General features: G+C 39.5%; 1 protein-coding gene across 1 annotated transcript in view; it reads right to left on the bottom strand.

Annotated features, from left to right (window-relative positions):
• Window positions 1–16,051, bottom strand: part of C6H8orf34 (chromosome 6 C8orf34 homolog) — a 491,602-nt gene that overhangs the window by 356,126 nt on the left and 119,425 nt on the right. Inside the window, 1 exon segment of the mRNA XM_002710514.5 lies at window positions 10,772–10,900. Coding sequence (XP_002710560.2) covers window positions 10,772–10,900 — 129 coding nt within the window.

Below are 16,051 nucleotides of genomic sequence, written 5' to 3'. Positions count from 1 at the left end.
CCAAGGTATCTGGTTGTTTATGTAGCTATTGTGAATGGGATTGGTCTTAGAAGTTCTTTCTCCACCATAGCATTACCTGCAAAGGCTGTTGATTTTTTTGCATTGATTTTATATCCTGCTACTTTGTCAAACTCTTCTATGAGACCAATAATCTCTTAGTAGAGTTCTTTGGATTCCCTAGACAAAGAATCATATCATCTACAAAGAGGGATAATTTGACTTCTTCCTTCCCAATTTGTATCCCTTTGATTTCTTTTTCTTGCCTAATGGCTCTGGCTAAAACTTCCAGTACTATATTGAATATCTATGGTAGAAGTGGACATTCCTGTCTGGTACCAGAACTCAGTGGAAACGTTTCCAACTTTTCCCCATTCAATAGGATGCTGGCCATGGGCTTTTCACTATTATGAACTCTACTACTGTAAGAAACACAGTTCAGTGACAACTGAACTCAGAATACCTATGTTTCTTTCTTTTTCTTCCATAAGCTAGGAACCACTTTGAATGCCCCAATCTTCTGGAATATGTCCTCTTCTTGATTTTTAGGAAGGCACTCTATCTTCCTTTTCATCTGCCTTTGTGAAAATTCCTTTTCAGTCTCTTCAATCAAGTCACTCTTTTTCTGTATCACAAATGCTGATAATGTGGGGTGTGTGTGTGTGTGTGTCTGTATGTCTGTGTGTCTTTTTATATGCAATGAGGACTCCCACTTTTATATCCTTAACGAAACCTCTGTCCCTAATTACTGACTCATCTAGGCACTTGATTGATGGGAATGGAGCACAATCCATTTGGGTTGTCCCAAAATTCCCTGCAAATGGAGTTTCAAACAAGCAATCCTCCACCCTCTAACTCTTGTGAATTCTTATCTAAGTTAGAGGCAGACCCAATCACCTTGATTATAAACAGCACCAGAAACCAAGATAAACCAAACACATTCTTATCTCTTTTCTCACCCTTCCTTCATGTAAATCAATAAATCTTAGTCATAGAACCTTCCAGATTTTCTTAAACACATTGCTCTTTTCCATCCTATTACTACTACTTAATTTCAGGCTTCTTTATTCTGATTTTTCCTCAAGGCATTCCTCTATTTTCCATGCTGCCACCAGTGATCCTTAACAAATACAACATGGTTCGGATCACGACTTCACAAGATTCTTGCAGCACAGAGGTCCCCAGCCCCTGACTCCTCTGTTGCCTAGACTTCTGGCTTCATTACCTTTATCACTTGCTTCATCCTTGTTGTACCAGCAATACAAAATTGCCCTTTTTCTTTGAAATGCCTTCTTACACACATCCTTCTTGCTCTGTAAGGAATAAATACCTCTCTCCATGGCATGCATTCCCTTTCTTTTTACCTGACTTTTCCCTTTTGATCATTTAGAGTTTCCTAACATATGTCCTCTAACAGGTTTTCTAACTTTATTAGACCTCTTGTTTTTATTAGCCCTAAGTTCCCACAGCTCTCTTACAACATGTTCAATAAGATGTTGATATTATGCTTGCACATCTCTCTCCCACGAAAAGGTAAATGTGTGACCTGGGCCCACATGTCACCTCTGTCTCCCAACAAACAATAAGCGAATAGGGGAATGAATGAACAAACAACTGCCACATTATCTGCCTCCATTTTCTCCGATGGCTTATTATTCTGTAGCTCTTCAGACTGTTATGTCAGAGAAGAGACTTTGGGTATGATCACGATTGAGTAACTAAAAAAAGTCCTTTGTTATTTTTTCCTTGGCTGAATCCATATTGCTATTATTAGTCACGAAGCATAAATATCTACCCTCTGCTCCCCCAACAGCTGGGCTCTTCTCCTTGGAAAAGTTCCAGCCTATGTTTAACCTGCACTGCAGTCTGAAAAGCAATGGATGCCTGGAAATGCTCATCTTAGCATTACATTGCTTTAGAGAAATCTGCCAGAAGCAACAAAAGCATTAGGTCCAGAAAACACTGGAAGCCCTACTACCCTGAGACAAGCACTTCACTAAACAAAGGGTTTTGCTGACCAGTTCCATGAAATAGGGGACTAAAGCCCTTTAGTTTTTTGCGTTTATTTATTTGTTAACTTACACATGAAGCTATTAACTTTTAATTGTAACTCCTCAAATACGTGAGCCATGCTCAAAGTCAAAGTCCTCAGTAAACAAACCAAATCTACAAATACCCAAAACCCATGGAATTTTAATCAAAGGCACACATTCAGAGAAGCAGAAGGCAGACAAACAGGGAAGAAAGCCAGAGTGAGGGAGGGGTCCCAGAGAGGATGAATAGGAAGAAAGAGAATCTGAAGTAGCATTCATCCAGTAAACCACAAGTGAATTCTACCATAATCACTATGCCAAGTCCCAAGGGTTCTGAGAGCAAGCGACTCTGCCCTCAGGAGTCTCAAAGTCCAGAGAAAAGATAAATAAGAACAGATAATGGTAGATACGTATGTTGAGAGAAAAGCATAAAAGCACAAAAAGAAATTCAGTCCATAGCAGGACAACAGAGAAGTTATCTTGGAGAATGGCTTTTGAGCTGAGGCTGAAGAAAGAATGGATTTAGTTTGTTGGAAAGGAAAAGGATAGAAGGAGGTGAGGGGAGATTTTAGGATGTGGGGATGGCACACACAAACAGTTTATGGAGGAACAGCAAGTGCACATGGTGCATAAAAAAGTCATGAGAGGCCGGCGCCACGGCTCACATGGCTAATCCTCCACCTGCGGTGCCGGTACCCCGTGTTCTAGTTCTGGTTGGGGTGCCGGATTCTGTCCCAGTTGCTTCTCTTCCAGGCCAGCTCTCTGCTGTGGCCCAGGAAGGCAATGGAGGATGGCCCAAGTGCTTGGGCCCTGCGCCAGGCACAGCACCCCAGCCATAGCAGCCATTTGGGGGGTGAATCAACGGAAAGGAAAACCTATCTCTGTCTCTCTCACTGTCTAACTCTGCCTTTCAAAATAAAATAAAAAAAAAAAAAGTCATGAGAGATGATACTGGAGACATGATGAAGGGCCAGATAGTACAGCACTTTCACTGAGACTTTAAGGAGCCACTGAATACCTGAAACAAGTAAAGATCTCATTTAACATTAGATCTACCACACTTGCAGTGAGAGCACACTGGAGGAACAGACAAATGGATTAAGTATGTGGGCAAGACTGGTTATTCATTCCTAACCTATTGCTTCACTTGGGCACACAAAGTATATCACATTTCCCAGCTTCCTTGTAACTAACTCTAGAATGTGTGCCAATCTAACACATGCTACATCCACCTTAGGCATTAGCAATCTCCCTCCTGATCCTCCACTGTCTCTTTCTGCTTCTGAGAAAAAGAATGTGTCAACAATGGTAAATAACAAGATGGCCGTGGCCTGCAGCCCTGGAACATACCAAGCTAGTTACTGAAGGGCAACATATTTACATCGGATTAAGCTACAGAGACTTTAGAAATGTCACTCTCCTAACATGGATTCATGGCAATCCAGCCAGCCATAAGCTCAATATAACCAAGGACTCTCTGTTCTTGGTGGCCTGGAACATGAATGAAATGGAACATGTTAAATAGATAAATCAATGATCTGATCAGAGATGTTAGGGGTGTGCAACAGAGGATACAGGTAGGGGTAAAGAAAATAATCATATTCAAGATACATTTTAGAGGGAAAAGTGGGAAGATTAGATAACTTCTATGGTTTGAGTATCTGTCCCTCCATACTTAGGAATTTAGACCACAATGTGTTGTGTTGATGGTACTAAGGGGATGGAAACTTAATTCTGTTGTGGTGGTTAGAGGTGGGATTTTTGGAAAGTGGTTACATTGGATTAGGCCTTTAGGGTGGATGGAGCTCCTGTGATTGTCTCCTGGTGGCTTTATAAGAAACGACAGATATGTGCACACAGACACGTGCTCTTCCTGTCTCATTCTATGTGATGCTCTGCACTGCCTAGGAGTAACAACAAAAGGGGTAGGCATTGTGGATCAGTGAGTTAAGCTGATGCTTGGGATGCCTGCATTCAATTCCAGAGCCCAACTCCTCCACTTCCTATCCAGCTTCCTGCTAATGCATCCTGGGAGGCAGTGACTGATGGCTCAAGTGCTTGGGCCCCTGCCACTCATGTATGAGACCTGGATGGAGTTCTGAGCTCCAACGCAGCCTGTCTGAGCTGTGGATGTTGCTGACATTTAGGGGGTGAACCAGCAGATGGAAGATTCCTCTCTTGCCGGCGCCGCGGCTCATTAGGCTAATCCTCCGCCTTGCGGCACCAGCACACCGGGTTCTAGTCCCGGTCGGGGCGCCGGATTCTGTCCCAGTTGCCCCTCTTCCAGGCCAGCTCTCTGCTGTGGCCCGGGAGTGCAGTGGAGGATGGCCCAAGTGCTTGGGCCCTGCACCCCATGGGAGACCAGGAGAAGCACCTGGCTCCTGCCATTGGATCAGCACAGTGTGCCGGCTGCAGCGGCCATTGGAGGGTGAACCAACGGCAAAAGGAAGACCTTTCTCTCTGTCTCTCTCTCTCTCTCACTGTCCACTCTGCCTGTCAAAAAAAAAAAAAAAAAAAAAAGATTCCTCTCTCACTCTCATTCTCACTCTCAATCTGCCTTTCAAGTAGATGAATTAAAAAAACAGTAATAACAGTAACAATATCTGTGGTTGGCAAATTTCCATGATGGCTGCCAAGAACCATCTGTAGAATAAATTCCCTTTGAGTCTTAGTAGGACTGCTGAGTACAGATATCACAACCTTGATTAGAATACTAATCAGTAGATTTTGAGTAAATCGATAAATTTTGATTTTACTCAGCAAGGGTCTGACTTATCCAAGCGTGTTTTTTAAAAGAAGGGAAAGCATCAGAGAAACATGACATTGTGGCCCCAGAGAAGAAGTAGTAAGGAACTGTGTGAAGCAAGTGGCACCCACAGGTAAGCAACTGAGAACAGCCTCTCGTCTGTGACAGCAGCCCCATCTGCATCCCATGAGAAAACAGAGATCTCAGTCTATTAAAATAAGGATTGAATTTGCCCAACAGCTGAAGGAGCTTGGAGGAGGACCCCAAACCTCCAGTGACATTACAGCCCCAACCCACACCTTAGTTTCTACCTGCCTAGACCTTGACCAGCTACTCCTTACTCATATTCTGAGCCACAATAATAAATTTGTATTTTAAGGCTCCTAAATTTGTGATAGTATGTTAGGCAGCAGTGGAATTCTAATTCAATATCTAATCATAAATCTGTAGCACAATGTTCAACTTTGATCTTTCCTTACTCCCAGGGGCTCTCAGCCTCACTCTCATTAATTTCCTGCTCATGTGCACCCTGGGAGGCAGCAGATGCGGGCTCTAGAAATTGGAGCTCTGCTCCCTATGTAAGAGATCCAGATGGAACTCAGTTCTGAGCTCTTGGTTTCAGCCTCGTCCAGGCCGGCCTTTTGTAAGCATCTGAAGAGTAAATCAGCAGATAGAAGCTCTCTCTCTATTTCTCTGTCTCTTTCTCTCTCCATTTCTGCCTTTCAAATAAAATGAAAATAAATAAGTAGAAATTGAAAAAGAAAATGAAGAACCAAAAGACAGGAGCACACAAAAAAAGGAGGAGCAGAAGAAAGAAAAAAAGGAAGCAGGGAGAGTGAACTTCAATCTCTGAACCAGAAGTACAACTTTGAAACATGAGTTATCAATCCTCAACAGTTTCTGAACACTAAAGGGATTGCTTATGGTACTCTAGTGTAAATGCCTTAATTTTACATATAAAGAAGCTGAGTGAGTCTAGATGGCACACACAACTGGAAACCAGCTAGTGGCAGGGCAGGGACCAAGCCATCTTTCTGTCCAGATCTCTCTCCTGGACAGTCCTTGAACTGTTTTAGGTGATGCACATTAATGCATCAAAAAAGGATATGACATAGGATGATTTTCTAAAATCAAACTAAAACTGTGTCCCTGACATTGATTGACTTCATGCTTTGACTGCAAGCTCAAGTGAGTGTGTCTGTGTGGTTTAAATACAGTTAAATGAGATGTTCAGAATGACAAAATACAGTCTGTTACTGTTTGACACAGAAGAATGCAGAATGATAAACTGAATGTCTAATAAAAATGTGTCATTTGCTTTCATTCACTGAAAAACATTTCCTAAAGTTATTGATCAGCTATAGATAATATGTATATATTAATAATATATATGCAGATTATATAGATATAATATATATAGGCAGAATGACAGATCTTCTATCCACTGGTTCACTCCCCAAATGATCACAATAGCTAAACTGTGCCAGACCAAAGCCCAGAACTCAGTTCAGGCCTTCCACATGTGTGGCAGAGACCCAAGTACTTAAGGCGTTAACACAACCCCACAGTGTGCACACCAGCAGGAATCTTGTATCAGAAGCAGAGCTGGGACTCAAACTCAGACACTCTGACATGGGATGCAGGCATCTGGAGCAGCATCTTGATCACCAACCAAACACTTTCCATACATACACACACTCACACACACACAGATGCAGGTATAAATACATAGATTTCCAGGAGAGACATTATTTTATGTGAATTTTAGGAAAAAAAAATTACTTGTTTAGATGGCACTAGACCATTTCATAATAATAATCACAAAAGATGCCTCAGATTTCTATTTTTTAGAGCTGTTCTGTTACTTTTGCAAATATGTCTGTGAAATAAGTAGAAAGTGGGATTATGAAAAATGTAGATGAGGTAGGCATTTGGCTAGCAGTCATGACACTGGTAGGGACACCTGCATCCTGTATCAGAATACCTGGTTTTATCTTGGCTCCATTCCCAATTCCAACTTTCTGCCAAAGTACACCCTGGGAATCAACAGTAAAAACTCATGTAACTAGTTTCTTGCCATCCACATGAGAGATTCAAATTGAGTTCCTTCTCCCAGCTTTGACTTGGTCCTAGCTGTGGCAGGTATTTAGAAAATGAATCAGTTGATGACAGTTAACTCATTTGCCCTCTCTTTCTCTAACTGTTTTGGGGCAGGCACTGTGGCTCAGTTAAAGCCCTGGCCTGCAGTGCTGACATCCTATATGGGCACCAGTTTGAATCCTGACTGTTCTACTTCTGATCCAGCTCCACGCTAATGTTCCTGGGAAAGCAGCAGATGGCCCAAGTCCTTGGGCCCCACACCCACATGGGAGACCAGGCTTCTGATCAGCTCAGCTCCAGCCGTTGCAGCTATTTGGGGTAAGAACCAGCAGATGGAAGACCTCTCTCTCACTCTCTCTATTTCTGTCTCTGTAACTCTTTCAAATAAATAAAATAAATCTTTCAAAAAAAGAGGTAAATATTTTCAAAAATTAGGTAGAAAAGGCAATATTAGAGTCTTAACAAATTTGTCCATCCTAGATGTTGTTTCTTTTTTTAAAAAAAGTTACTTATTTATTTGAAAGTTAGAATTATAGAGAAAGGGAGGGACAAAGAAAAAAAATTTCCATCTGCTGGTTTGCTTCTAGATGGCTGCATTGGCCAAGGATGGGCCAGGCTACATCCAGGAACCAGGAGCTTCTTCCAGGTTTGCCATTTGGATATCAGTTTCCAAGCATTTGGGTCATCTTCTGCAGCTTTCCTAGGCCATTACCAGAGAGCTGGACTGGAAGTGGAGCAGCTGGGGCCCCAACCAACACTCATGTGGGATGCTGGCATCACAGGTGGTGGCTTTATCCATTACATCACAGTACCTTGCTTTAGCTCTAGATGTTAGTTCTTTAAAAAGATATTGAGTAAATTTAATCAAGCAAATTTATTATTTTCAATACTGAGAAAATATGTGGGAATTGGCTTTGAATATATACAAACCTTAGCTTCCTTGTGTCAATATCTATTGACAAGTGTATTTGTACTGACACTTACATGTATATGCACAATCATTCTATATATACCTAAATATTTACAGACATATGGCCAGTCACAAGCAACAGTGAATAGGCCCTATAACTATTGCAATGCTTAAAAGTTTGTATTCCTTTCTCTCTCTCTCTCTCTTTTTTTTTTTTTTTTTTTTTGACAGGCAGAGTGGACAGTTAGAGAGAGAGAGAGAGAGAGAGAGAGAGAAAGGTCTTCTTTTTGCCATTGGTTCACCCTCCAATGGCCGCCGCGGCCGGCGTGCTGTGGCCAGCGCACCGCGCTGATCCGATGGCAGGAGCCAGGTACTTATCCTGGCCACCCATGGGGTGCAGGGCCCAAGCACTTTGGCCATCCTCCACTGCACTCCCTGGCCACAGCAGAGAGCTGACCTGGAAGAGGGGCAACCGGGACAGAATCCGGCGCCCCGACCGGGAGTAGAAACCGGTGTGCTGGCGCCGCAAGGTGGAGGATTAGCCTAGTGAGCCACAGCGCCGGCCTCCTTTCTCTTAACTGCAGAGGAATTTCAATGACTAAATGTAGAAGAGAGTAATAGAAAACTACATTCAGGACAACAAATGATAATTGTGGCAGGTAAGATCCTAGTGGTTAAATTTTTGAAGAGAAACAAGATATTTTCATAGATTCAAAGTACTCTTAAAATATTTATTATCAACAAAGAGAAGAATACTAAATTTACAGTGAAGAGATGTGACAGAAAACCACCTTAATCAATGGATTGAGGTTAATGTGACAAGTAATGAGATAACAGGAGCTCATAACATGCAGAAGAATAATGCTCTGGGGCCTTTGAATCACATTCACTAAAAGAGATGTACAATGTTAGAATGTGAAATCCTTCCATCTTTACAACTCCCTATTTAAAATCAAATTTCGTTGCTAGTTGAAAATTACATGGGAGCAAGCACTTGAATAATTAATTATGAATCCTGGCTCCTAGGAAGAGAGAAGTAATGTTTGTAGAAAATGCAGAAATGTTATAAAGCCAGGAATCCAGGAAGCCAAAAAGCCACTGTGCCTAGCACACTATAACCATGTGACATTACCAGCCACAGTAAGTCACTCGACCATGTCTACCTTTACAGGAAAAATATCACAAAGATTGCCACAGTTATACTGCAAGGTCTGCAAAAATCCAGAAAAGGAATATGATGCAGTTGTCACTAAGCAAAAATCATATTTTCAAACTGGAGAGATTATCTAGTCTTCCTTGTTATATTTGAACCATGTATGTGTGTACATGTATGTATGTGTATGTATATCTTACATCTCTGTAGGTTGACAGCTGCCAAGCTAATTCTATAATTCTGATAGATGTAAGTGATTATTTGTTGTCAATCTCAACTAAAAGATGCTTCTAAAATATGCAAGCTTTTTATTAGAATGTACACTAAGATAAAGCAAAGGGAGAATTCTCATCAGAATTCTATTAAAATAGGGAAATCACTAAAAGTTTCCAATCTTTTTCCCTTAGATGGATATGATGCTGGAAAAGTTCAAAGTATCAAGATGCTGATTATTCCTTTTGATCATATCTAGAGGAAAATTCCATCTCTTTTATTCTTCTAGTAACTAAAATATGAGTAATAAATTTACTGTTGAATTAGAGAATGAGTTGTCAGCCTGATACTTCTCTCAAAATATACCAATAGAAGAATGTTTAACTTTCATATAAATTATGAAATTAATAAAGCTATATTATCTTTTTTAAAACCCTATATGTGCTAAAATACAATCCACTAGAATTTGCTACTGTTTTAACTACTTTCCATTTAAGAAATTTTAATACTCTATGGTATCAAAAGAAAATTTTAACGAGGTCATGCATTAATGTGTTCCTAATGGTGCCTAACTTTTAACATTGAGAAATAACTGAACCCAAAAAAGATATAAATACTTTGAAATTACTACTAAAACCATAAAGCATATATGCATGTCAACATATATAGAATACCTTTATCAAATCAAAATGCCTTTATGATTGCCTATGCTCATAACAATAACATTTATTTAAAAGCTTTTACTTGAAAGGTATTCTTGTAAGCCCTCAAATACACCAGAAGAAAGAAGCACAACAATATCTTTTGGTTTGGGAAATGAGAAAACCAAGATTCTTGATGGTTTAATGATTTACATGAGGTCATTCACCCCCTGGGTGGCAGAGCAAAACCTCTAACCCAGGCCCTGAGATTACAGTTGTTGATTAAAAAAAAAAAAAAAGTTACAAGGCACTGTACTAAGCTCTGAAAGGATTCAAGGAAGAATCTGGCCCAGGCACCACCCTTAAGATGCTTAGAGATGGGGCTAGTTCTGTGGTGTAGTAGGCTAAGCCTGTGGTGCCAGAATCCCATATGGGTGTCGGTTCGAGTACTAGCTGCACATATTCCAATCCATCTCCCTGCTAATGGTCTGGGAAACCAGTGGGACATGGCCCAAGTGTTTGGGCCCCTGCACCCACAAGGGACACCCGAAAGAAGATCCTGACTCCTGGTTACCAGAGCTGGGATTGGCTCTACATCTCAAATAAATAAAAACTCATAAAAACAATGGATATGCGTATTAATGAGAAAAACATAAAACAATGTGTTTCAAAAGAGAAGAATGAAGAAGATATCATTGCAGGCACATTTGAACTGCGTAACAAAGACCATGTAGAAAGGTTGGAGCCAAACAGCTATGAGTGGTTTCACAACCCCTCTACTCATTCCTACCAGTCAACCCACGAATGTATGTAAAATGCAGAATCAATCCCCATTTCCAGTCTCATGACCTTGGAACTCCTCAGCCTCTCACAGAATCATAACAAGGATGTTGGAAATGGGTTATTGGCAATAGTAATGAATGTGTCTGCTTTAACACTACTTAGGAATTTCAATTAGAATCAAGTAAATGAACTTACTTCTAGAGAGATTCTCAAGGGCTTTCCCCAGCTTCTTGCTCTCTTGAAGGATGTGGTTCAATTCATCAAAATCACGGCTTACTGGTTTAGTCCGCCAGTTCCACTTATGATGCTCTACTGACCTTGGCACTATGTTTAAAAAAAATGGTTATTTCAAAAGCATGCAGCATAATGATACGAACTCACTACTCATCATTATGTGAAAGACTGTACCAAGATCAATGTACAGAATAAAAAGAGTTTAAAGTGGAGATGGTTTTCTTGTGAGCAGACTGGAAGATATAAAGTCCATTTGAAGAAAATGCTTTAACTGAACAAGTAAAGGGAAGTGGGGCAGCATATATCAGAAAGCAAAACTCAGGAATTGATATAAAATTCATCATTTCTGTAATGTAGGGGGAAACGCACAGGCAAAGTATATTTTGTATCATGTTAGTAGCTTAAAATAAATAAAAACTTAGTAAATATTAAAGACTTTCTTGTCACGTCTTCTAAAATCAAAAAGACCAAATGTGTGTGTGTATATCTATATATGTATATATAGATATAGATATATCTTCACTTCCAAAAATCTCAGTAAAATTATATTACAGTCAAGGGATCTTTTTTCCTCAAATAATTAGTTGACCAAGGAGAGAAGACAATATTAGGCTAGAAATAGCATCACATTTTTTTAAAGAGGAAAAGTGGACTGATGAGTGGTAAGTGGATTTAACTAGGTAAAGAAAACTGGAACCTAAGTCTCTAAAGAGAACACCAAGAAAGTAAATGCTTCACACAATTTAAGCATTATCATGTTGTACTATGCAAATTAATGGTAAAACTACTACCCAAACAGTACTCTATACTTTGTATTTCTGTGTGGGTGCAGTCTGTTGAAATCTTTACTTAGTATATACTAAGTTGATCTTCTATATATAAAGATAATTGAAAAAGAATCATGATGAAGAATGGGATGGGAGAGGGAGTGGGAGATGGGATGGTTGCAGGTGGGAGGGAGGTTATGGGGAGGAGGAGCCTCTAAAATTCAAAAGTTGTACTTTGGAAACATATTTATTAAATAAAAGTTTAAAAAGCATTAATACATCAACTCAGGGGACAATGTCAAAATAATAAATGGAATTGTTTTCCAGGATTTATTAAATATCCAGCTGAATTAAAGGCATATTATGAAAAATATTTAAAATTGTGGCAGTAAAGAAAAGATCACTAACACTTTAGGTCCAGGCTTTTTTTTTTTTTTTTTTTTTGTATCAGGTTATTCCGTGACTCAAGATGCCCACATCCCATGTTGGAAAGCTGATTTTAGTTCCTGTTCCTTTACTTCTAATCCAGCTTCCTGTTTATGTGCCTTTATGGCAGCAGAGGATGATCCAACTACTTGATTTCCTGTCACCCAGATGAAATTTCTGGCACTTGGCCCAGCCCTAGCTATTGTGGTCATTTGGGGGGTAAACCAGCAAATGAAAGATTTCTCACTCTCCCTCCGTGTTTCTCTCTCTCTCTCTCCCCCCCCCCTCCCTGTCACTATCCCTTTCTAATAAATAAATATATAAATCTTAAAAATAAATAAAATAGTTAAGACAAAAATTGGAACCTAAATAGGTATCAGTATAATAGCAATACATGGACTTCAAAGACAAGAAAGCAATTCTTTCAAAATTCCAGCTGAAGATTATCTCTGAGAATTACATGCCCACCTAAGAAACCAACTGAGATGCTCATAAGGACTCACAAATTCATCTTGGAAGCACTCCTTTACAGAAAACTCCAAGTGGGAGTGTTATACCAAAATGATTAAGTAAGCTGAGAACTTGAAAGGATTGGGATACAAAAAACTGGTAATACCACTTACGAAAATGGAAAAGGAAATTTTCAGATGACAGTGAAGTAAAGTCTCACAAGACAGCTGAGGAAAAAGTCTAAAATCCAAAGTCAAGAGTAGAAAAAAAGGATGGAAAACTACAGGAGAGATGTCTCTACAACGTTTTAAATGAAATAAAATATAAATATAAAATAAAGAGAAGTTAAGTTTACTTGATGTATTTGATCATATTGAGAAGGTTTACTTCTCTGGACAAGGATTGGTGACACTTCATTAAGGGGTGGGTATAAAGAAAACAAACAGGAAAGCAAGAAAATGATTAATTCAGGGGAAAATAGACACCATATGGCTCAACTGTGAAAAGTGTTAACTAAGATAGTTATAGTAATATTGTGCAGAATATATATTTAGCCAATCTGTGAGACAACTACATAGTGATACTTGCAGGATGAAATGGTGGTTGGGGACTGAAATAGCCCATGGGAAAGAGACAGGGAAACAATGCCTCAGACCAACCAAGAAAACCGCAGAAGTACCTCACATATTCAGATATGGAGAAGCAGAAACCAGAAGAAACATTTAAATGAATTGAAAACAATTTCAGGTTAACATCAAACTTGAGGAGAAAGAAGGACATCACTATCTGTACTACTTTACTTTTTGAAACCATGTACATTCTATTTTGATAAAAGTCAAACAAATCATAAGGACATAGGAAATAGTCTCTCAAACTACCAAAATATATCATTCTGCTACTTTTATAAAGGTAATCGGTCAGCATTCATTATACTGAAAAATGTACTGACACTATGGCCCAGTAGGCTTATATTTGGTAAGTCATCATAAAGAAATGCTGTGGCCATTTGGCCCGGCACTAAGACACTGCTCAGGATGTCTGCATCTCATATCTGCACACCTGAGATGGAGTGCCACCTTCATTCCCAATCCAGCTTCCTGCTAATGCTCACTCCAGGAGGCAGCAGATGATGAAGAAGTTGAGTCCCTGCCACCCACAAGGGAGACCTGGACTGAGCTCCTGGCTGCTGGCTGTGTCTTCATCTTGTCCCTGCTATAGTGGGACAAGTGGATGGGAGTTTCCTCTCTCTATGTGCCTTTCTGTGTCATTATACTCCTGAAATAAATAAGTAAAATTTAAAAGAAAAACATCTGTATGTATAAGGTTATTAACTTCCAAGAAAGTCCAAGAGTTTTATTCATTTATCTCAGCAAATAGCTTGTGTGCAAAATCCTAGATATAATCAACAGAGTACTGACAAATTATGGCACATTTCCACTATGTTACAGAATGCAGTTATTAAAACAGGGCGCCAGCCGTAGCGGCCATTTCGAGGGTGAACCAACGGAAGGAAGACCATTTTCTCTTGTGGTCATTTGAGTGGTAAACAAAGACAAAGACAAAAAGTTTTTGTCTTTTTCTCTCTCTCTCACTGTCTAACTCTGCCTGCAAAAAATAAATAAATAAATAAAAAACTTGTCAATCAACTGAGTTGAAAATATAAGTTAATGCCATGAAGATTTACAAATGCATTTTTAAATAATTAAAACAGTTTGTATAAGAATGTATACGTTTAAGGCAGTTTTTATTGCCATAAATTAACCCACACATATTATCTATGTCAGTGGATACAAAGAAAGGGATGTGCAAACATACAAACTATTTCCAGAGGAGTAGAATTTGAGGGAGGGATGAAGAAGAGACTCTCTTTCTATACGTCTATGTTTTGTAAATTTCCAAAATACTAAAATATTGCATCTTTAACTTAAATAATCTAAAACTTTAAAAAGCAGAATCACATGTAGCTGCCTCCTCTGAGTCTCTTTGCTTAAAGAACTCTGGAATGGAGCTATCAGCTAACACTAGCACACAAGTGTTCAAGTTGTGGAGCATGGATGTAGTGAGCATGGCTAATCTAGAAAGCTGTTCCAGGCCAACTGCTATTACCTAACAGGCCACTCCCCCGGGAGACCTAAGGATGAGCCTAGACCAGAGAGGCAGGCTCAAACGAGGGAGCAGATAAAACATCACATATACCGGATTCTTCAAACATCATTTGGCAATCTTATTAGACTTCTTTGAATAAGTTGTCAAATCTGTAACTTGTACCACTGCATTACTGATTTCTCAGAAATTACCACATGAGAGAAAACTCTCTTTTATAATTTATAAAAATAAAATCATAGATTTAAAAATAATAATCCCAATCAACATTCCATTCCAGGATAATCAGCCACCAAGACATGGCCCAGCTGTCCATTATCCAAGCTGTGCCTAGGTCTGTAACACCTAAGTGCACCAGTGTAAGTGACCCAGCATCAGAACAGCCCTGTCAACCCAGTAAATCATGCATTGTTGTTTTAGGTCATTGTGTTTGGGGCAGGTTATGAGAAACAAATTCAAAAATGGTACAACAATCAAGAACTTCTCCTCAGAAACCATGCAGAGAAAATAAGCTCAATTTCTTTTAACATTTTTATAGCTTGTGACAATTCGATACCTATATGTGACATAACTTATCCAGGACAACAAACCACAGGATAATCATGGTCTAATCAATGAAACAGTACTTCCCAAAGCTGTGTTGATAAATAATAGAAGGAGATTTCAGAGGTCACCAGTCCAGAAACAATCTTTGGGTGAGAATATCTCTTAGGTTTTCTGACAGATTACAAAGCTTCCTTAGGTCATATTTCATCTTAAGATGCTGTGCTACAGTGTACACACATTTTATAAAAATATCCTCAGGCGATGTGAAGAAGGGCAGGCAGGGTCAGCAACATAAAACGACCCAAGGGAAAAGACGACAGAATCTGACATCAGGGCGGGTCTTTGAGGTCACTGAGGTGACGCTCCCTGCAGCGCAGGAGGCAGTCCACAGCGCCTCCCGGACAGAGGCTGACCATCCTCCCACCATGACGCTCCCCACTCTCCCATCACGAGGTCACTATTTCTCAAATCAGCCTATTGCACGCCTATGCTGGGCAGGACTCAGTTGTGAACAACTGTTTATATTACTGAAATTTTATTCACAATGATCTTTACCTATAGTTTCTGTCTATGGATTAGAAAAGAAATATACCGTGTACCTCCATGATTTTTGAGAAAGTCTGTCCATTTCATTTGAACAAGAATAATTTCAATTATTTGGATCCTTCAAGTCAATTTTCTAAAATTTATTAAATTGCTAATATTATTATCTGAAAATTCCTCCCCATTACTCTACTTTTGTTTTAAATATGCTAGAAACATTCCCATCACTGTAGTGATGATACACCCAACACCGACTACACAAAGAGCATCGTGCATGTCTCCTGCCTGCTGGTATTTTCAATATTACAATTTTCAGTCATTGTTCTACTATCTCAGTCTCTTTTATTACTGTAACATGCATTTTGAATAATGTGCACTGCCTCTCCTTTCTTCCTAAAATGAAGAG

This window comes from Oryctolagus cuniculus, chromosome 6 (genome assembly GCF_964237555.1).
Source record: "Oryctolagus cuniculus chromosome 6, mOryCun1.1, whole genome shotgun sequence".
Taxonomy (NCBI): domain Eukaryota; kingdom Metazoa; phylum Chordata; class Mammalia; order Lagomorpha; family Leporidae; genus Oryctolagus; species Oryctolagus cuniculus.
Note: the sequence above shows the minus strand (reverse complement) of the source record. Positions and strands in the feature narration are given on the sequence as shown.